Source organism: Danio rerio, chromosome 14, assembly GCF_052040795.2.
Source record: "Danio rerio strain M-AB ecotype USA chromosome 14, GRCz13ab, whole genome shotgun sequence".
NCBI lineage: Eukaryota > Metazoa > Chordata > Actinopteri > Cypriniformes > Danionidae > Danio > Danio rerio.
In genome coordinates, this window is record NC_141034.1 from 9,354,074 (window position 1) to 9,377,632 (window position 23,559).

General features: G+C 37.5%; 1 protein-coding gene across 8 annotated transcripts in view; it reads left to right on the top strand.

The window, feature by feature from the left end:
• The window catches only part of kcnk4a (potassium channel, subfamily K, member 4a), a 34,405-nt gene that overhangs the window by 1,371 nt on the left and 9,475 nt on the right, over positions 1–23,559 (top strand). For 3 of the 8 annotated variants that reach the window (XM_087281153.1, XM_087281154.1, XM_087281151.1), the window contains 7 exons: positions 83–346; positions 474–556; positions 656–706; positions 776–1,148; positions 1,274–1,453; positions 1,544–1,639; positions 1,738–1,868. In XM_087281153.1, coding sequence (XP_087137279.1) covers positions 83–346; positions 474–556; positions 656–706; positions 776–1,148; positions 1,274–1,453; positions 1,544–1,635 — 1,043 coding nt within the window. In that variant the 3' untranslated portion in view covers positions 1,636–1,639; positions 1,738–1,868. Of the gene's footprint in view, positions 1–82; positions 347–473; positions 557–655; positions 707–775; positions 1,149–1,273; positions 1,454–1,543; positions 3,118–7,261; positions 7,449–12,189; positions 12,327–15,446; positions 16,808–23,559 lie in introns of those variants that run through there. The other 5 variants (XM_087281149.1, XM_087281150.1, XM_087281152.1 and 2 more) reach the window with 3 other exon arrangements.

Below are 23,559 nucleotides of genomic sequence, written 5' to 3' on the forward strand. Positions count from 1 at the left end.
TGTGTTGTATTTATTGTAAATGCATCTACTGACATTGATTATTGATTGACTAATATTAATAATCAAATGTGAAATATTGTAGCCTCAGGCCGCTCCAGATCCAGGAGTGCTGCTTTCACCCAGGCAGCTGTTCAGGACGTCTGGACACATGATGGTGATGGTGAAACCCGGACCTTGAGCCGAGAGCTTCCAGGATTTGTCGCTCCTCTGTCTTCCCTGTTGGCCGAGTCTGTGTCCGCAGATCAGGGTAACAGGAAGAGGAAGTGGCAGAGCGGCAGCCAGCAAACGCCAGAAGAGGAACGTCCGTTCATCTCATCTAGAAGAGCAGCCAAACGCTCTCGCAGAGGTCAGAATAACCTCATATTCCAGACCTTATCAGTTCTTGCATCATTCTTCATTAATGCTCTTATACAGTTTTGCTATTGCAGCCTGTTTTCTCTTTGAGACATTTCTCTTGCTCTTCTGTGTTGCAGACGAGTATGTGAAGGGCCCACTGCTGGGACGAGGTGGATTCGGCTCTGTGTTTGCTGGGATCCGCAGGTCGGATGGACTGCCAGTAAGACGTTTACTCCACTCTTCATTCAGTCAGCCTGATATCAGTAATGTGATGTGTGATGATCAGGCAGGTGTGATTTACTGTGCTTTATCTGTCTAGGTGGCCATCAAATATGTGTCTAAAGACCGGACGCAGAGGAGACTGAGAGTCGTGAGTTCAATGTGAAGCTGTTGTTGTGTTCGATTCAGTTCTGGAGATAATGGAGTGTTTGTCCTGCAGGATGGTCAGGGTCGGCTGCCTCTGGAGGTGGCACTGATGACCCGCGTCACTTCAGCTCCTGCCTGCCCTTATGTCCTGCAGCTGCTGGACTGGTTTGACTGTCCCAGACGCTACGTCCTGATCCTGGAGCGGCCGTCTCCTTGCCAGGATCTCCAGAGCTTCTGTGAGGAGAACGGCTGTCTGGACGAGCGTCTGGCCAAGAGAGTGCTGGTGCAGTTGATCGCGGCGCTGAAACACTGCGAGAGCCGCCGCGTCCTGCACCGGGACGTCAAGCCGGAGAATCTGCTGATCTCCACAGAGTCCCAGGACATCAAGCTGCTGGACTTCGGCTGTGGAGATCGACTAAAGCGCTCGGCCTACAAATACTTCTCAGGTGGGTCTGTGTTGCAGAAGGAAACTGTATGATTGAACTGGAAACTGTTTGATGATCCTCTAAAGGGAGTTAGTGTGTACTGGAGAGTTTTGAGCGGGTGTTTGTGTTCTTCTTGTGTCTTTCAGGCACTCTTAAATATGCGCCACCTGAGTGGTTCCACAGACAGCGCTATCATGCGGCTCCAGCTACAGTCTGGTCAGTAGGAGTGACCCTCTTCAACATCCTGTGCGACCGTTTCCCCTTCAGAGGCGCACGGAGGGTCACGTCCAAAAGCAGACTGCACTTTCCCAGACAGCTGTCCACAGGTAAGAGACTCACTCACAAATGAACATCATGTGGTGAGCGAGCAGAAGTGTGTTGCTCTGTGTTTCTGAAGACGGTGTTGTGTGTAACAGAGTGCCGTCAGCTGATTCGCTGGTGTCTCAGTCCAGCGGCAGCTGATCGGCCCAGTTTGGATGATATTGAGAGCCATCCCTGGTTACAGTGAACAGGTGGCCAATGACATGACACCTATCTGAATGACAGCAGTCATGGCTGGGCTTGTATTGTTAGGGTCAGTCTGGATTAACGCTGTGAATGATTTGTATAGAGTGAGCAGGAGTGACACAGGAAGTGCAGAGAACTGCTGAAAGCAGAGCCCCAGACGGCCACAGATCAGCTCCAGCAGCTCAATATGGAGATTTTATCTGATAATAAATAAATCTTAGTGGTTAATTCAGTCCAGTGTATGTCCATATGTAGAATTCACATCACCTAAAACTAATGACAAACACAGATCTTGTTAACCAAACAGATTCATAAGCAACATTGAGTCCTCACCAGAGCTACAAGAAACATTAATTTTGATTGTTAACTAATTACTAATACTATTACTATTATGTCCTATTAATTGAAATGATTAAACATTGAATATTATATTTAAAGTTGTTAATCAAAAATGAAAATTATAATTAAAATAAGCAAAAACACATACATAAACACACATATAACATTTTTACTTTCATTTAAGTTGCTGTAAGGAAATGATTTTGATTGCCTGCTTTTTGATTAGCATCTATATGCAAATTATAAACTGTAATTCCAGTACTTTTGGTATTATATAATTGTTTTACACCAATTTATTTCAACACCACAATAATACTTGTTGAAAGGAGACTAAAGTTGTTTCAAAACACAGATTTTCATGTGCTTCTGTGATCAAGAATAATTTAATAGAAATATGTACCACGACAGATTATTTATTTATTTATTTTTTTATTTGACATGGACATCACAATTACACTGGACAACCAAATCCATTTGTTTAAGTGTTTTAGCAAACTTGCTAATTCTCAACACCTGTCCAAAGGATGCTTAAAAATTGGCAAAATGGAAAATATAATAAATACATATACACATTACAATTCTATACATAAAATTTGGTAATTTTATGGAAAGGGACTCACTGAGTTAAATGAAAATTACTGAAGGTAATAGAATTACTATGGCAGGTAATAAGACATGCTGATAATAGATACGGTTAGAATAAAAAGCAAGTAGTAAATTGCTTATTAGGCATTTTCGCATAGACAACCTGATATAAAGAAAAATCCGCATCCAGTTTACTACATTAAAAACATAATGTGAAAACCAGTTAAGCATTTTCTCATTAAATATAATTAACGTTTAATGCAGTCATATATTCCAGTGATAGTAAATCACTATGAGTGATTTCTACTCTAAATAAACACCAAAAGATATTTTAAAATAAATGTAATTTTAATAGTATCTGGATACAGCCTTTATGAAGCAAGCTGAAATTGCACCACTCAGTGATGCAATGTCAGACACAATGCACTCAATGGAGTGAGGGACGTCACTGTAACGGGTTAGGGCTGGGGTTAGGTGAGTGCATTAAAAAGCATTGGATGCAGCTTAGATTGCACTGCACCAGGTCTGGGTTGATCTCATATTAAAGTGATGTTATTGTAAAAAAAAAAAAAAGATAAATAAATTATACCAACAACAATAACTGTAAGCAAAAGAAAGCTGGTAAAAAAACATACAGTTAGTGATAATGAAAGGATGATCCAGCACACATGGTTAATGTTAGGCCTGTTAATAATCTATATATTTATATAAATATATATATATATATTAGGGCTGTCAAATGATTAAAATAATAACATAATTAATCACACTTTTTGTGTAATTAATTGTGATTAATCACAAAACGTAATTAATCATAATTAATCACGAAACAGCGTATATATTACAACAGGGTTTTTCAAAGACTAAGACAGTGGGCCTCCCTTTTGACACAACTTATCCATTGGCGCCCCCCTCCTCCCAAACATGCACGCACGCGCGCACGCACACACACACACACAAATTCTGGAGGATTTCTTGCTACCTCATCATGCTTGGTTTCAAGGTGTCGCAGAAGTTTAGCGGGTCTCATGCTGTCATTAGCCAAAATATCTTGACAAACCACACACAAAGGTCGTGGTTCATCAGCTGGTCCTGTCCACGTAAATCCTAAACTCAAATACTGATAATCATATCGTCGTCTTTTGGGTTTAAGCCCTGAACTTGAAGGCTTTGAATCGGGGGTCTCAGAAACTGATTCATTGCATTAGCAGCATGTTTAGCAGGCATATACCTGTAACGTTAATGGCGGGCTTGCCAAACAGAAGCGAAATCACAGCTATGGCCTTCTGGGTAAAGGTTTTCTTATTTTTAACGTATTATTTTTTTAGCTTTGTTTACTTAAAACGTTTAAAAATAATAAAAAATACATATAATAATTAAACCTAATTATTATATTTTTATTATATAACATTTTTTCCCGCGCCTCCCCTGACATGCTCTGGCGCCCCCCAGGGGAGGCGCGCCTCACACTTTGAAAACCCCTGTATTACAAGAATAAAAACACAGGCGTGTAAGTGCCATTTGAATTTCAAAACAATCAATGCCAATAACAAACAAAAATGATTTCAATGTTGGTATTCTAAGTGGACTACAAACACACACACACACACACACACACACACAGATAACGCGTGCAATACAGTGGACCCGGTGAGCGAGGGAGGGATCCCTTCAGATTCATCAACACGCACGATCGCATTCATCAAATTTGCTTAAACTAAGCGTTCTAAAGTCTGGCTGTATTTTACAAGCAAAGATTCTGACACAGCAACATAAAGCATGACGCTTTACAAAAGGGGGGAAACATGTCAAACTTATGAAATGTGAGGGCTCATGGACGCAGCTTAAAGGCAGAGAATAGGGCTGTCTTTGACAGCTTGCGACTTCATTTGCCACTTTCACTACAGTACATTAACATGGACACCAATACTCCGCTTTTATGATTAGGATAATACTGATTAAAAGTCTACCATGTAAGCAGCGATTTTTGATTACCTCAAAGGATCACGCGAGTCCAAAAATGTGGAGGTTTTTCTTTCCGTTCGCCATGAAGTTTCAAGTTTTTCAAGACACTTCTATACATTCTAGACATTTAAAGGCTTAACTAGGCTACTTAGTTTAACTAGGCAGGTTAGAGTAATTAGGCAAGTCATTGTATAAGTCATTGTGTTTGTTCTGTAGACTATCGAAAAAAAATAGCCTAAAGGGGCTAATATTTTAATCTTATAATAGTCTTTAAAAAAATAAAAACGGCTTTTATTCTAGCCTAAATGAAACAAATAACACTCTCAAGAAGAAAAAATATTATCAGACATACTGTAAAAATGTTCTTGCTCTGTTAAACATCATTCATTTCAAAGAGAACCAATCGCACCAGTACGTTATGCAAATAAATGGTAGCACGCGAACGCTTTTAATAACTCACGCACATCACATCACCCGTGCGCGCAAGTGCTCAACCTCTCATTCCGTATTCACCTGCTTTCATTTGCTCGCGCCAAAACAGTTATTTTTGTCCATCATGCTGCTTCTCAATTCTAAGATCGCATTTGCACAAATATTGGGCCATCTTTATTGTTGAACCTTGCTTTTAAGAAAACTACAAATTAAAAAAAAAATTGTAACAAGCCAAAGTGGAAAATAGCAGCGACAGTCTAACTCGCCACAGCTGAAATCTACACGCATTTGGCGGGTTGGCGGGTGTTAATGTCAAGCCCTGATTATAAAGTGTGTAAAGGTAATACTTTACAGTAAAGTCTTATTAGTAAATGTTAGTTGATGGATTAACACTTTGATTGACTTTCTCCCGTTGTACATGTCATCAGAGGGGAAAAGCCCCGCCCATTAGGGACAATCTCTTCCTCATTAGCATAAACAACCCTGAGTAAGAAGCAGCCCATTTGAGTTTTCACCTGCTGAAGATAATGCCAGCGCCTAAGAGGATTATAAATGTGGAGATTTAGGATGCGCAAATGAACAAAGGAAAGTGTTTCAGTTTTTAAAATAGATAACGGACACTATGGTGATGCACAGGCTTTTGTAGCACCGCTCTCTTTTGGAATGAGCATATTCTCACTTGAATTTAAAGTGACAGTCACCAAAACAGCACAATTTGGATCAAAGCCTAAAAGGGAGAGTTTCAAAGAGTTTTAAAAAAATATTGATATTTTGAGCTAAAACTACACATACACACTCTAGGGACATCAGAGAATTGTTTTACATCTTGTAAAAACGGGCATGATAGGACCCCTTTAATATTAGCTAAAAAAAGAGTTGAGTTTTTTCAGTTATTAACTCCATTTAATAAAATAATTACAAATTGAAATCAGATTATGATTACATTTTAAATTTACACCTAACATTTAACCAGTTAAACTCTGCTGTTATTTTGGGATTTTCGCCTGGATTTTGCCTACCCAAATTTAAAAGCTTCCCAAATCGACATGCAGAGGTGTAAATGCAAAAATTTGGTATCATTTAAAAAAAACCTTTGAATTTTCATAAAACACTATTGAAAGTGTTTAAAATAACTGTATATGTTGTCTGTGTTATAATAAACACCTAAAAAAGAGGCGCATTTTGTATTTTTTTTATAAACTCAAATTTAAAAGTGTACCTTTTAGGTTCTGTGTGGTCTAGGGTGCTGTAATTAATTTTGGTGGTTCCTGCACATGTCTGTAATCATAGTAAAAAAGAAAAATGTTTCTACCATAATATATGCCAAAGTTATTGTATTTCAACTGATGAGAGGTGCTATACAAGCCACAGGGTTAGGTAAGAGATGACGGCTGTCTGTGCTATCTGGGGCTGCTTATTGATCATAAATGTATTGTTTTCACTTCTGCGCCATGGAATCACCGCAATTCATTCGACAACTTTTTGATATGTAAATATAATTCAGTAAAAAGAACGCTAAAACTGTATGAGCACCGGCAAGAGCTTTCATTTGAGCTATAATTTGTACATGTGTCATATATGAACCATATGAAAATGAACCAATGTAAAAAATACCCAGCTCGGGTATCCAAAATACTGTGTATTTAAGTGTAAATAACTTTTGTACAGTAGAACCAAAAAACCAAAGTGATGCATATGTGCATAAAATATAGATTCTACACTTTCAAATGAAATCACGTAAGGGGGTCTGGTGCAATGCTAGCCCTTTAAATCTTAAAGCGAAAGTCGATGAAATCACGGACCCGGTACTGGGTCAGCAAAGTTTAACTGGCTAATATTAGTAAAAGCTTTCATAGTTTTCATCGCAAGTTTATTTAAATGAGCTAATATTAATGATTGGAGTTCAACTATCGTCATAAAAAAGTATGTAAAAAAAAACATACTTTTTTACCTCAAATGTAGTTTTTTCCCATCTACCAACTGTGTCTTCCACAGGACTCAAAGTTTCATGTGTGGCATAAAAACTAAACTAAGCATATGTGCAGTGATTGAGTTGATAGGTAATAAGTTCCTATTTGCAGAAATTGGGTGTTAAATTTCTCCCATGTTGCAACTAACTCTCGGCTACATGAGATTATTTCAGAAAGAATCAGTTTGCACTAAAGAAAATGGATTTGTAGCCCTAATAAGCATCAAATACCATTTAAAAATAGCAAAGAACTGCAGTATATTGTGTTTTTTAGGATGTCGCTATGTTTTTGGAACTGTATCAACAATTTATACTGTGATTTTCTTTTGCTGAACAGCGCAAGGGTGTGAAGCCCACCAGTGTCCGCATAATCTCAGCTGTGTTCTCCATTCTGATTGGCTGCTTGGTCTTCATCGCCGTGCCGACCATGGTGTTTCAGGAAGTGGAGAGCTGGAGCTTGCTGGAAGCGGTGTATTTTGTTGTGATTACACTCACCACGGTGGGCTTTGGGGACTATGTGGCAGGTGCACAAATATACATACAATAATCATTATATGTTATTCGGTTTACTGTGTCATGTGACCGTTTGATAATTCTGTTAAGGAGCTCAGTATTGTATTACGCAAGGAAACGCAGGATGTTTTGTGGTCCAGACGGCCATCAACTCGCAGACATTTATTTCATTTAATTATCGGTTTCTGAAAGCTGTAGACACTAATTGTAGCACAACTAATTGATATAGCTATAATAACAGAGCAGAGCATGCACTTATCACTGAAAATCTTTCGAGATCTTAATAAGTAGTTTGTCATGTAAGACGTGTTTTTGTCTAAAGTCACTTACAGTACACTTATTAAAATATAAAGTTACATGTACTCCATTAAATTCACTCATCCCAGTCTATATAGCGGGGTAAATAAGTATTGAACACGTCAGGTTTTTTCCTGAGAATAATAATTCTAAAGGAGCTGCTGACATGGAGTTAAACTAGATTTTGGTAAAAATCCAAACAATACAAACGTAAAATTAAACAAAACAAAACCTGAAAAATTAGTTGTGTGTAATAACAATGGAATGACACATGGAGAAAGTGCTGAACTACTGAAATGTGTTTAATTCTTTATTTAAAAGGCTTTTTTGGTAATGGCAGTTTAAAAATGCCTCACATATGGAGAATAAAGTCACTTGAATTGCTCAGGAGTGTAAAAATCTTGATGGTTCTGAGGGTCTCATCTATCAAATCTGATCTTTAGTTTGTAATTTATATTGGGTTCAGGTCAGGTGATTGGCTGGGCCATTCCACAGCTTGATTTTCTTTCTCTAAAAGCATTTAAGAGTTTCCTTGGCTGTGTTTTGGATCATTGTCTTGCTGAAATGTCTACTCTGGTTTCATCTTTTTGAAAATAAAAAGTAGCTTTAATATAGATTTACATACTTATAATGAAGTTATAGAAAAAGTAAATGGAATTAAGTTTCTTGGTGTTGAATTGGATCATAAAATTAGTTGGTAACCGCAAATAAATAATGGGATATCAAAATTAATCAAAACTGTAGCAATAAAAAAAGATTTATCCTGGACAATAAATCAATGTATATATTAAATAATACACTTATGTTGCCATATATGAGTTGAAATTTGGGGGAATTACATATTAATGTAATCCGTATGTACAATTCAGAAAAAAGTAATTAGATTGATAGAACATGTGGGGTATTTGGAGCACACAAATCCTTTATTTTTTAAATTGAAGATACTTAAGTTCAATGATTTGGGTTCATTTAAAACAGCACAATTTATGTTTAAAGCTAGGAATAAATTACTTCCAAAATGCATACAAAACTTTTTTGAAGAAAGACAAGAGGGATATCTGAGAGAAGAACAAAATTTTAGGAGGTTGAAAACAAGGACAACTTAAAAAAGTTTGTGTATGTCTGTTTATGGAACGGTCTATATCAGATTTTTAAACAATATCAGGATAATATTCAATTTAAAAAGTGGTATAAATATATATTATTAAAGGAATATAATAAGGAAGGTGATTGAATAAGGATCAAATGAGAAAGGCATGATTCAATTTTAATTAATGGCTGTTTGCAGTACTATGTTTTTTGGGCTCTATGTTACAAAATGTCAAGGTACAAATGGAATCAAACATATAATATGTCTAAGATGCCAAAAGGATAAAATATGTCCCATGTAAAAAGAAGAGATAAGTAAAAGAAGAAATATGGGTGGGAAAATAATAAGCTTGTGCTTCATCCCACTCCATGTTCAGCCATGTTGAAATGTAATTTTTGTTAATGATATTTTATGTATGATATTTCTGTTCAAAAATAAATACATCAAATTAAAAAAAAAATCTGATCAAATCATCATCATCCTGCTAATGTAGATGTTGGACTGAAGCAGCTCATATTCGGTAACACGTTAGAATAACTATCCATTATAAGAAGTTAATAGTCCAATAATAAACTGTTAGTTAATGAGTAATAAATCACTTGTTAAATAAAAGTTAATAGTTTATTTATTATTTATAACTGGGCCTTATAGATAGCCAACAGATTACAAACTGTTAGTTAACAAGTTATGAATGACTTGATAACCGTATTTTAATGATTTATAACTATACCTAATACATTAGTTATAGATCAGGGGTCACCAATCTCGGTCCAGGAGGGCCGGTGTCCCTGCAGGGTTTAGCTCTAACTTGCCTCAACACACCTGCCTGGATGTTTCAAGTATACCTATTTACACTTTTTACAAAAGAATTTGGAAACAATGACGTTTAAATCTCACAGTATGTAATGTCCGTGTACTTAATACTTACTATCCCGCTATGCCTACTGTACACTACCTGATAAAAGTCTTGTCATCTATCCAAGTTTTAGTAAGAACAAATGATAATTTGACTTCTAGTTGATCATTCGGTATCAGAAGTGGCTCAAAATAAAATATGATCATGCCTTGATTTTTAATTATTTAATTAGGATAGTAAGGTCTGTGAAAAGTCTTGCCACTTAACAGAAATAATGTACAATATAGAATATTAAGTCATACTGTTGTGGAAAAAGAATGAATATTGTGTATGACTCCCATGAGCTTGGAGGACTGCATCCATACATTTCTGCAGTGACTCAAATCACTTATTAATAAAGCCATCTGGAATGGCAAAGAAAGCGTTCTTGCAGGACTCCCAGAGTTCATCGAAATTCTTTGCATTCATATTCAATGCCTCCTCCTTGATCTTACCCCAGACATGCTCAATAATGTTCAAGTCTGGTGACTGGACTGGCCAATCCTGGAGCACCTTGACCTCCTTTGTTTTCAAGAACTTGGAAGAAGCTGAGGTATGAGAAGGAGCGCTATCCTGCTGAAGAATTTACCCTCTCCTGTGGTTTGTAATGTAATGGGCACAAATGTCTTGACACCTCAGGCTGTTTATGTTGCCATCCACTCTGCAGATCTCTCACACGCGCCCATACTGAATGTAACCCCAAACCATGATTTTTCCTTCACCAAACTTGATTAATTTCTGTGAGAATCTTGAGTCCATGTGGGTTCCAATAGGTCTTTAGCAGTATTTGTGATGATTGGGATGCAGTTCAACAGATGATTCTTCTTCTTCTTAAAAAAAATCCACCTTCTGCCACTTTTTCAAATGATCAACTAGAAGTCAAGTTATTAATTTTGCTCTTAAAACTGGGATCGACGACAAGACTTTTGTCAGGTAGTGTAGGTATGTCCAGATAATCATTCTTTGGCACCTTTCATGAGCAAATTTCATGAGTTGAATCAGTTCAACACTGTAGCTGGAATTGATCACCAGTTTAGCTGACCAGAGTAAGGATCTGTATCTCAACATAACTGTGTATTGACATTTAAAAAAAATTGCATTAAAATCTCTGCAGTGACCAAACCATCATCAGAAGAAAGAGTCAAAAGACTACAATAATCTTTGCAGAAGAGCTTTTTTTTGTAGACAAAGAACAAAGCGCACATCACAAGCCATGTTTCCATCCAAAGATGCTAAATAAATTTACGCGCAAAACTGGAATATTGCATAAAACAATTGCAAATGAAGAACTGTTTCCATCTAACGAGTCCAAAATTATAATTTCCTGATAGACTGGCACCAAATATCAAAAGAAAAATTAAAGTTGCTGCATTAGGAGAATAACTTGCGGCTTAAAACACGTAGACGAAACGCACATGTTATCTTGCATCTTGTGCTCTCTCATGTCATCTTGCTTTTGGAGGAGAAAACTTCATTCGTGAGATCTCCATGTTCTGCTGATGTTTTCCATCAAGGATTGCCGTCACTTCTTTCTCATATATAACATTTAAAAATGTTCGGACCTCATCGTCCACCCAAACATTCCTGTCAGATTCTGCCATTTAGTGATCCTATGATCTGTTGAAACAAAAATCACTTTTTTTGATGCTCATGCTGGAATTCATTCGGTACATGCGTTTCCATTATAGTTTATGTAAATTTGTAACTAATGTGCGCATATTTTGTTATGTGCATTTTCAAAATGTATGCGCATCTTGGTGTTTCCATCTAGGGCTGGGGTGTCCAAACTCGATCTCGGAGGGCCAGTGTCCTGCTGAGTTTAGCTCCAGCTTGCTTCAACACACCTGCCTGGAAGTTTTAGTAATAGCGTGATTAACTGATTTGATTAGGGTTGGAGTTGAACTCTCCAGGACACCGGCCCTCCAGGACCAAGTTTGGACACCCCTGATCTAGGGTTATTTGCGATATTCCAAAATGCACATAAAATAGGTTGATGGAGATGCAAGTACTATCACTTTCTAGCCAACTGTCCAATCACAGCAGAGGAAGGACGGTAACCAACAGTACTGCAGATTTTTTGAATCACAGTAAACAAAGCGTCTAAACAGATAATAATAATAAACAAATGATGTGCTCAGAAGCTCTCAAATGGCCACAGTTATTTGTTTTAGAGAAACACTGGCCAGCTGGCTACAAACCTTTTGGTAGACACACAGCCTAAGAAACTTCTTTCTTTAAAAAAATCGTACTGACCTCAAAGCTTTGAATGCTAGTTGTTGGTCCAGCTTAACTTGTATTTAACTCAGAATATTCCTTTAAGTGCTCATGGGCACTACGGTGATTGCTCACGGCTCAATCCTCAAACCAACAATCTTCCTGTTATACCAGCTCTGGGCTTTAACCACTAGGCAACGCCACCCTTGTGAACAACCCATGTGTCATTATCATTACTTTTTTCTCTCTATTCCAGAGAACAGAAGAGATGGAACGCCCCTGTACAAGCCATTGGTGTGGTTGTGGATAGTGTTTGGTCTGGCGTATTTTGCATCCATCCTCACGATGATTGGGAACTGGCTTAGAGTCCTTTCAAAGAAGACACGTGCAGAGGTGAGAGAGAACAATGGGCTGATCTAGTTATTATGGACCATTATTGTTGTTTTAAATTGATTTCATATGAATAGTTGTTAAACAATTAACATAGGTGTAATAGTCCCCACTAATCTACTGTACGTGTTTTTAAAACATTAAATAAAAATGTAAATGTTTGCACAATGTATTCCAATTGCTTATTGAAATTACAATTCCAAATCAGAAAAAGTTGGGTCAGTATGAAAAAGGGAACTACAAAAAGAAAGACGTGATATCTAAATTTGACTTGTATTTCATTGCAGACATCATGAACACAAAATATGTCATTTCATTTGTAAATATACATCCTTTCCTGTCATTCAGACCTGCAACACATTCCACAAAACGTTGAGACAGGAGCAATTTAGGGCTAGTAATCAGGTAAATTGGTTAAATAATTATGTGATTTGAAACAGGTGATGTCAACAGGTGATTGCAATTATGATTTGCTACAAAAGCTGCATCCAAGAAAGGTCTAGTCGTTCAGGAGCACAAATGGGCTGTGGATCGCCAGTTTGCCAACAAATACGTAAGAAAATTATTGAAATGTTTTAAAACAATGTTCCCCAAAGAAAGATAGGAAGACATTTGGATATTTCACCTTTAACAGTGCATAACATCATTAAAAGATTCAAGGAACTTCAGTGTGTAGCTAAAATTCTGTGACCTCCGATCGCTCAGGCGGCATTGCATTAAGAATCCTGATTCATCTATATGTAATATCACCACATGGGCTCAGGACTACTTTGGAAAACCTGTCAAGTAGCACAATACCTAGTTACATCCACAAATGCCAGTTAAAACTTTACTGTGCCAAAAGCAAGCCCTATATTAGCAATGTCCAGAAGACTTCTCTGGGCTCAAAGGCATCTGGCATGGACCGTCACACAGTGGAAACATGTACTTTGGTTGGATGACTCAATATTTCAGGTATTTTTTGGTAGAAATGGATGCCATGTGCCAAAGAAGAAAACAATCATCCAGACTGTTACCAGCAACAAGTCCAAAAGCCAGGGTCTGTCATGGTATGGGGTTGTGTCAGTGCCCTTGGCAAAGGTAGCTCACACTTCTGTGATGGCACCAATGCTGAAAGTACATAGAGATTTTGGAGCTTTTTTTTTGGTTCCTTCTTTTCCAAAGACGCCCATGCATATTTCAACACGACAATGCAAAACCACATTTTGCACACATAAAGTCCTGGCTGCGGAGGAAAAGGATACAGGAACTTGACTGGCCTGCCCGCAGTCCTGACCTGTCTCCAATAGATAATGTGTGGTGCATTTTGAAGCGTAAAAAGTGACAACGAAGACCCCGTACTGTTTCCCACTTTAAGACTTGTTTGCAAGAAGAATGGGACAAATTTACACCTAAAACACTTTACCACTTTGTGTCTTCAGTGCCTAAATGTCTTTTAAGTGTTGTGAAAAGGAATACAAGAACCAATGCAACAATACATTTGCAAGAACCAAATTTGTAATACATGTTTATTTTGGAGAAAAAAAAATAGCAAAATTATGAGAAACACATTAAATTGCAATGAAAAACAATTCAAAGTAAATTTAGAAATCACTACTTCTTTTTTTTTTATTTGCGTTTTCCATACTCTACTAACTTTTTCTGATTTGGGGGTTGTAGTTTTATACCACTTGAGTGATATGGATTACTTTTACATTGATTTTCTAATCATTTTTAAGCAAAAAAAAAGGTTAAGGTGAACAAAGGGTCAGTGTAAATCTCTCAAGGTTACATTAAAATATAAATCTCAGTGTAATGTGGGTAAGAAAATGGTGACAAGATTTTAATTTTTGGGTGAACAATAGTTTAAAATTTACTGATTTACAGATTCAAGCTGCGGCCACAGTGGGCTTATCCTCCCATAGATGTCCATTCACACGCACGCGAATGCGTCAGACCAGAAACGCAGGGTCATGCGACAAGTTTTGCAGGCTGCTGCGGTGCAAAGTTCAAGCTCGGTGAACTCTGACCTGCGAAATCGCATCACTTGACTACGGGAGACCAATCGAGGATCAAAACATGACCTCTGTGGACAGAAATTTCAAACATGGAGCAATCGCTCGCTTTTTTAAATGTCTAATAAGCTTGTTTAATCCCGCCCCTTTTCGCAGCACCGCACGACAGAATATCGCATGCTCAAACTCTAATGTGACCCCAGCTTTATACAAATATTCAGACTGATATCTGCCAATTCTCCTATTACTTTTTATTTCTTTCTGAAAATGAATGATGAATTCCTAAATTTTGATTCTTTCCATTTCCTGAGTTGTCTTAGATAAACTGGTCTTGGTCGATTCAATTCACTAATGGGTAGTAGACAACGGTAGTAAAAATGTATGTGTATATATATATTATATAGGAATATTCCTTCATTCATTTTCTTTTTGGCTTAGTCCCAAATGAACTGCCAACTTATCCAGCACGTTTTTATGCAGCAGATGCCCTTCCAGCCGCAACCTCTCTGGGAAACATCCACACACACACTCATTCACACTCATACACTACGGACAATTTAGCCTACCCAATCCACCTGTACTGCATGTCTTTGGACTGTGGGGGAAACAGGAGCACCCGGAAAAAAACCCCCGCAAATGCAGGGAGAACATGCAAACTGGCTCAGCCGAGACTCGAACCAGCGACCTTCTTGGTGTGAGGCGACAGCACTACCTACTGCGCCACTACATCGCTTATTATATAGGGATATTTAAAAATAAAAATTATATATTTATTTTGTTTAAAGCCTGATGTTTGAGAAAATATGTACCTTTCCTTTCCTACATTAAATACTACATTTCCTACCAGCAAAAATTAAGAAAAAAAAAACTCTTAAAACTGCACAAATTGCATGAAAGCATTTTATTTCCATTGCTGGACAGTTACCTTTAAACAGTGCTTTTTATGTTATATGAAATTATCAATAATATTTGTAATAATATGACTTGTGAGATTTGGATTTGCGTTAAATGTTAGTTTGTTAAAAAGTGTATGACAGTTTGTAATTCATGTTTGTTAAGCTACTATCTCTTTCTTGTACCGCAAAGTAATTCTTTCTCCCTTTTTTGTGGCACTATTTATCTCTTTTAGATGGAGGAGCTGAGAGCTCACGCCACAGACTGGACTCAAAACATCCAGAACATGTCTATGGACTTCCGTATTCCCGTTCCACTGGATCTCAATGACCCCTTTCAGCTTCAGCGGAGACGCAGAAGGAAGCGCCACCACCACCATCATCATCATCATCGCCACCAAAGACCAAACACAACAGGACTGACTCATGGGATCTCTCTTGATACCGATATTATCCGAGAGAACGGACATCTGATCCTTGGCTGGCCGACATGCAGATACAAACCAGCTTCAGAAGTACTGTCCCAATCCAGGTCAATGAGCAGGATTGATGGAGCGCATTATGAGATGAGACCAGGATCACGGCTGACAGTAGGACCGACGTCGAGATCCATCTCACGGCTAGAGCTAAAACCAGCATCCAGAGCCGGGTCCAGAGCCATTTCCAGATCCCCCTCACAATCCGAATCGGGGTCATTTTCTGCATCCGAGACACCATCTGAGTCCTGGTCGGAATATGAATACGAGTCAAACTCCTGTAACTCAGAAGATGTGGAATCTGGAGCGAAGGCATCACGGAGATCACTGGAAAGTCAGAATGATGTTCCGATTGTGGTAGTTGCAAGCTGCAGTCCACCCCGTCCGTCCCTTCTGGACTTCTTTGGCGAGAACCTAGCCTACATCGACGAGTCTTCCGACGCTCTTAGTGATCGGGTCAAACCGTCAGGACAGAACCGTCAACGCAGACCAAAGAGGAGGAGTATGACAAAGCGGCAGCCTGCTGGACTACAGAGGGAGGTCAGTAATGAACTACAACCCCCATCACATCCTCCGACTCCACCACCTCCAACATCTTAGCTTTCAAAATCACTGTCAAACACTGTCAACCAAAATGACTTGCGTAATGAACTCTGGCTTTCAGAATAGCACACTACATCTTTTTTAAATTATATAAACGATAAATCAGATCCTCCACTATTTTGAGATTGCTGTATTTAACGCAAATTGTCGGAGATTTCCCTTTTTTTTTTTTAGTTCAGTCAGGTTTAAATTCCTGCACCGTCACAGAGCGCCATCTGCACAGTTTTACATTCAAAAACAATAGTATTTGAGAATAGAATGTGCTCATACGGTGTGCAAAGCCTCTCTTGTACGCACATTGGATCATTTACATCAATGTTTTCAAATAGCCGTCAAACAATACGGTTATTGTTTTTATCGCAAATTTGACCCTGGACCACAAAATCAGGGATAAGACTACATTGTTTGGAAATTGATGTTTATACATCATCTGAGACGCTGATTAAATAAGTTTTATATTGATGTTAGTGATGGGTCGTTCATGAACGATTCGTTCATTTTGAACGAATCTTCAATATGACTCGGGAACTATAGCTGCGTCCCAAATCGCATACTTATGCATTTACTACGCTATTTTGTAGTATAAATAGTGTAAGTAGTGTGTTCACATTGAAAACTCTAAAAAAATAATAAGTGCACTTAATTACCCGGATGATGCACTCATTCAGCCGCTAAAATGAAGTGTGTAATGACGGACACTTCACGCACTCAACGACCGCAGGTTTGCTCACGTAGCGGAAGGGGCGGAGCTATCGGGCGCACATGTTGAATAACTTTATTTGTTTTGGATGATGAAAGCAAAATTCTCCTACGAGAGTGATTATAGCGCCTCCCGATGGTGAATGCGGTTATACTCACTGCAGGTATTATTTGATAATTCGGTTGTTTATTTCACTGATTTGGCAACCGTCAAACGTCATCAGGGAAACGATTTGAATTTCCGCTTAGTAAAAAAACGTTAGTGTGCCATTTGGGACGACACCACACATATACTATGCTGTTGAGTGTGTAAGTGCATAAGTACATAGTGCATGAGTGCATAGTGTATAGTGTGCCATTTGGGACGCAGCTTATGAGTCCTCTCTGGGAGTGATTCGTTCATCCGTGTGTGTGTGCACATTTGTGGAGGTGGTATCGTTCATTTCAAGTCTTGAGTTGTTCATCGCTGAAAGGCGGAAGTCAATCATATGCGTTTAGATCCAGAAAAAGTATTGATCCATTCATCTCTTGAGTCCTCTATCTGATTTGAGGCGTTCGTTCCTCACGGGCCAATCATATACATTTAGAGCCGGAAAAAGAATTGAATTAAAAGGTGAACTAATTATCATGGCTCCTATTGACTCAGACTGTGTACATTAGTTAAGATTATATGTGACTATCAGTGTAACGTGAACGAACCACTGACATTTGAAGAGGTAAATTGAGCAAAGAGACAATACCTTCATAGACAAAAGAGCAGGTAAACATTGAATTATTATGTTCTCCTTCTTAAAGTATTCTATTTATGACTTATTTGTTGTGTGATCAACCTTTTGGGCTAGTTGTAGATGTGTTTGAAAGCAATTCGTAACATTTTAATAATATTTTGGCAAATTGAACCAAATGAACGAAATGACTCGAAAAAAAGATTTGTTCATCTCGATGAACGAGACTCAAAGATCCGAGTCAGTAAAATGAGCCGAACTTCCCATCACTGATTGATGTTTGGTTTGTTAGAATAGGTCTTTTTGGCAGAAATACAACTATTAGCAAATCTTTAATCTGAGGGTTTTAAAAAGCTAAATAATTTGGAAATCATTTTTTTAAGTTAATAATAATAATTCTTCACATTTATAAAGCGCATTTCTGCACACTCAAATCGCTTTACACATTTTAGGGGGGATCTCCTCATTCATCACCAGTGTGAAGCATCAACCTGGATAACACGACGGCAGCAATATTGCGCCAGACCGCACACCACACCAATGGATGCAGACATGATGCAGTTTCAGACCGATGCAATCTCGGCCGCGCATGCGCATTTATATCGATGCAATCTCAGATGCTCACACACATTTTAACATGTGTATTCTCGTGCACGCGCACGTTGTGGCGGGTCAAAGACGGAATTACTGCAAAATACGGTTTACAAACTAAAGGTACGACTGACAAAATAAATTCCTATGTATCTATACACATAACTATAAGAGAAAGTGTGCCCGCTTGTGCATGTGTGGCTGAGTGCTTTCTGATTGCGAATGTCCAGCTGAGATTGCACTAATCTGAATGCGCGTGTCTGGCTGAGATTGCATCGGTCTGAGACTGCATCATGTCTGCATCCAGACCCTTCTCCACCACACACCAGCTGATTGGTGGAGAGGAGACAGAGTACTGAAGCCAATTATAACATAGGATGGTTAGGAGGCCATGATGAACAAAGGCCAGTAGGCAAATTTGGCTAGAATGCTGGTGTTCAACCCTACCCTTTTTTTGAAGGACATCCAGGGGACAGGACCTAGGTTTACATGTCATCTGAAAGATGGTGCCCACTGAGCAATATACAGTCCCCATCAATATACTGGGGCGTTAGGACCCACACAAACCGCAGGTTGAGCGCCCCCTGCTAGTCTCACTAACACCACTGCTTAGCTTCAGTGGACAACCATGTGAGAGTTGCTGGCGTTTGTATAAATGTTATATTTACACTAATTGTTGTGTAAATTAAGACAAATTCTTAGAAATGCATATAAGTATTCAGAATTTTGATATATTTATGGAGGGAAATTTACAAAACGGCTTCATGGAAGCTGATGCTTACTTATTATTCTAATGATTATTGGCAAAACATAAAAATGCACAATTAACCCTTTCATGCATGGCGTCCACATTTGTGGACAGTTAATTTAACTTAATTTAAGGTTCATTAATCATGGTAATTTTCTCCAAACCACTTGAGGGCAGTGTCGGTAGACTGTCAGCAGCATTGTCACAGTGGCTACTCTTTTGCATTCCAGTTATTAGCTGCGTCCCAAATGGCACACTATACACTATGCACTCATGCACTATGTACTTATGCACTTACACACTCAACAGGATAGTATATGTATGTAGTGGCGTCCCAAATGGCACAATAACGTTTTTTTGCTAAGCGGAAATTCAAACCGTTTCCCTGATGACGTTTGACGGTTGCCAAATCACTGAAATAAACGACCGAATTATCAAGTAATACCTGCCGTGAGTATTGCCGAATTCACCATCGGGAGGCGCTATAATCACTCTCGTAGGAGAATTTTGCTTTCACCACCCAAATAAATAAAGTTATCCAACATGTCCGCCCGATAGCTCCACCCTTCCGCTACGTAAGCAAACCTGCGGTCGTTGAGTGCGTGAAGTGTCCATCATTACACACTTCATTTTAGCGGCTGAATAAGTGCATCATCCGGGTTATTAAAGTGCACTTATTATTTTTAGAGTTTTCAATGTGAACACACTACTTACACTATTTATACTACAAAATGGCGTAGAATAGTGCATAAGTATGCGATTTGGGACGCAGCTATTCTTTGCTTGATGACATCATTAATCCAAGATGGCCGACAGTGATGGCCGTGTGCTAAATGCCTCAGACATATCTATAAAAAACGTTTATTTAAGGGGGGCAACTGAGGTGAAAAAATATCAGTATGTACAGAAAAGTATGATGAATATGTTAGTAATTTATTAAATTTAGTGTAAAATGTAGTTTTTATTCACCAAAAACCAACTTTCCACATATGTCGACATCTTGCAACAGAGTCAGATTGCATAAAAGTCCTTTTTTTCTGTAACCTGCTAGTATCTATTCTTTTTTTAAAGATGTTATAAATTCATTATTACAATATAAAACGGACATTTAACAATTATATTAACATAAATATTTATTTAAACCGACATATTACAGCATTAAATGGCAATTTTACACATTTATATGAAAACAAATGAGCATTTTGCCTTCTAAACAGTGAAAGAATAGGTCAAGAAGTCAGTACAGAATAATTGAGAAAATTCCAGTGGGAGTGACAGCAGTGATGAGTATGTGTCAGGTTACCCTGTGTCCTGACAGCTTTGTGGGCTTTCACACGAAATAAGAATAATTTATTGCGTGCTGTAAAAAGACCAGTTTCAACTAAAAATACTATAACTGAGATGATTTAACATGAAGTAAGACAGGGATGAAATAATAAGTTACAATCAGCAGTAAATGTTTTCCATGATTTATCCATACTGCAAACCTTTCTGCATATATATAACTGCTGTTATTGTTGTTCCTACAATGTGTTTTATTGTTTTTTATATTGTACTATTATTGTTTTTAACAAATGAGCTGATATGAATAGAATAACAGGCCATTAAAAAAAACACAATATTCCATATTGGCAGCTATGTCTTTGGGCTCTATTTTGACGGTCCATGCGCAAAAACGCAGGGCGCAAACGCTTTCAGGGCATGTCAGAATCCACTTTTGCTAATTTAAGGATGGGAAAATCCGCTTTGCGCTGTGGCGCATGGTCTAAAAGGGTTGAGTTTATTTTCTTAATGAGTTATAGGTGTGTTTTGAGAATAAACCAATCAGAGTCTCATCTCCCATTCCCTTTAAGAGTCAGCTGCGTCGTGCCATAAGTGCATTTGCTATTTACATGACGTAAAGTAAGTGGAAGTGGAAAAACTGAGCATTTCACTAGCAAAGTTAACAGTTTTTTTTAACAGAAAACAGTTAAACAGAGCATCTACCACGCAAGAATGAGAGATAATCGATTTACTTTCGCTCTCGTGGATGGGGAAACCTTTACGCACGGACATCAATTAGCCTATAAATAATTAATTTCGTTTGTTAAGCCCAAAGATTTGTTTTAAAACTATTTCTAAATTCAGTTCTAATTTCCAGCAAATGCATAAATGAATAATAACAAAATGTGCTATAAACATTGATGTAGGCTAGGTTCTAAAACACATGCTGTGCCCCATATGGTCTAAAACCTGACAGGTGGGCAAATCTAAGCTTGTTTTTAATAAAACAAATATAAATATGCATATGATAAATAATACTGCTAATAATAATAACATTATACAAAAGCAAATTGTTATGAATGAACTGAAAAAGCCTCCCAAGATGAAGAAGGCAAAAAAACTGTGGTTTTTCATATTCATGTAGGCTAGAAAATAATATGTTTTGTAATATTTTTATCCTTTATATTTATATCCTATATATATTCTTATTTATATACTATTTATATCCTTAATATTTTATTTTTTTCATATGTAAAGATATTTGCGTATTGCTCTACATCTTGTGTATAGGCTATTAAGCAGTGTGTAAGCGAGGCGCAACTCTGCGCTCGCCTTTAGACCGGGTTTGTTTTGGTCTAATGAAAAATCTATTATAGTTTCTCAAAATAGCAACGCGCCAACAGTGCGCCTCAGAACGCCTTCCTTTTTAGACCAGAACACCTATGGGCGCACAAATGAGCGCACATGCATTTGCTATTTAAACAGTGTAGGGCAACGCCTCAAAACGACTCTTGTGCCAAGCTGAAACTACCAAAAGACTATTGCGCCGCGCCTTGCGCCACATTGCGCCGGGTGTATGATAGAGCCCTTGATGTCCCATTTTACACCTTTGTTGCATGGTGTCCACAAATGTGGACAGTTAAATACTGTAATATTTAAATTAAACAAAGTTTTGTGAAAATTAAAATGGATGTTAATTTTAGTGTCATATTAACGTTATCAAAATAATTAAAGAAATCTAAATAATGTTTTTCATAATTCTTGCATGAAAGGGTTAAAAGATCATTTTGAATATTTCCACAAATATATCTGTGCAATATAAGCTTTTGTGGTTCAAGGTCACAAATATAGTCAAAACAATAATATTATGAAAGTTTCATATTACTGCCTTCTACCCTGATATGTGTTATGATGCCTTCAGTGCCACATATTGATATTAATGTTAATAACATGTTTCTTGGGCACCACATTAGAATGATTTCTGAAGGAAATACCCAAAATTGCTTCTTAAGAAACATTTTATTGTTTATTATTATTAAAAATATGTGTTATATCTTATTAATAATATCTTTACGGCTAGACATTGTTTTCGTAATCCTTATTTGGTAACATATTAAATGTATTTATTGACACTTTAAAGCGTCCTTCATTTAGCTTCATTTCAAATCTTGCCTGAAGTTTATTTCAAAGTAGAAATGTCCTGAAGTGGCCAGTGTGGAAAAAGTGGACTTGAGTGTCGTGTCTGGAAAAACAAACATAGTCTATTGTTGTATTGTTGTGCCAAAGCAAATGATAAATACTGTTATAGCATAATAAGTGATATTCTCTTCATTGTGCCTTGCTTGTTGATATCCCAATAATCTGCTTTACTTCATTTATTAAACAAGATATCTTTTAAATACAAGATGTACATTGTTTACTGAGATGTTGTGCATCAAATAGGGCTGCACGATATTGGAAAACTCTAACATTGTGATATCTTTTTATTTTGCAACATATATTGCAATATAAATAGTTTCACCATGTAACTTCACATCTCTATTTGAAAAGAATTTATAATGTTAGATCAATTGGGAATATTCTGTATCTCCCTAAAATCTAATAAACAATCTATAAAATCTTTTCGTTGTTGTCTGTGCTACTTGCGGTGCACTTCTGTATTTGCATGTGTTGTATTTTCATACACATGTTTAGTCAGAGATTGATAAATTAATGTTTATTATTTGCATCTCCATAAAATCTAATAAACAATCTATACACTTTTTGGCATGTGTTGTGAGTGCCCATTTTTCCTAAGGATAATAATCATTTTAAAAATACTACTAATAATATAATATAATATAATATAATATAATATAATATAATATAATATAATATAATATAATATAATATATGTCTAAGTTACTGTGTGTTCTATTTAACTTTCCCTTTCAAGCAATAAAAAAACCCCCTAAATTTCAAAGTTATATTGGTTTACATCTACCTCGTACCAGCATTTTGGGGGGAAAAAAACCCCACATTCCAGACGTTCCAATGAGGACGCTGTTAACATTGCTACTCTGTCCTCAAAAGGTGTCAACAGTGGAGTAAAGCCTGTCAGTGCTTATGCCAGGGGTGCTCAACCCTGTTCCTGGAGATCTACCTTCCTACAGAGTTCAGCTCCAACCTTGATCAAACACACCTGAAACAACTAATTAAGACCTGAGCAGCACTTGATAATTACAAACAGGTGTGTTTGATAAGG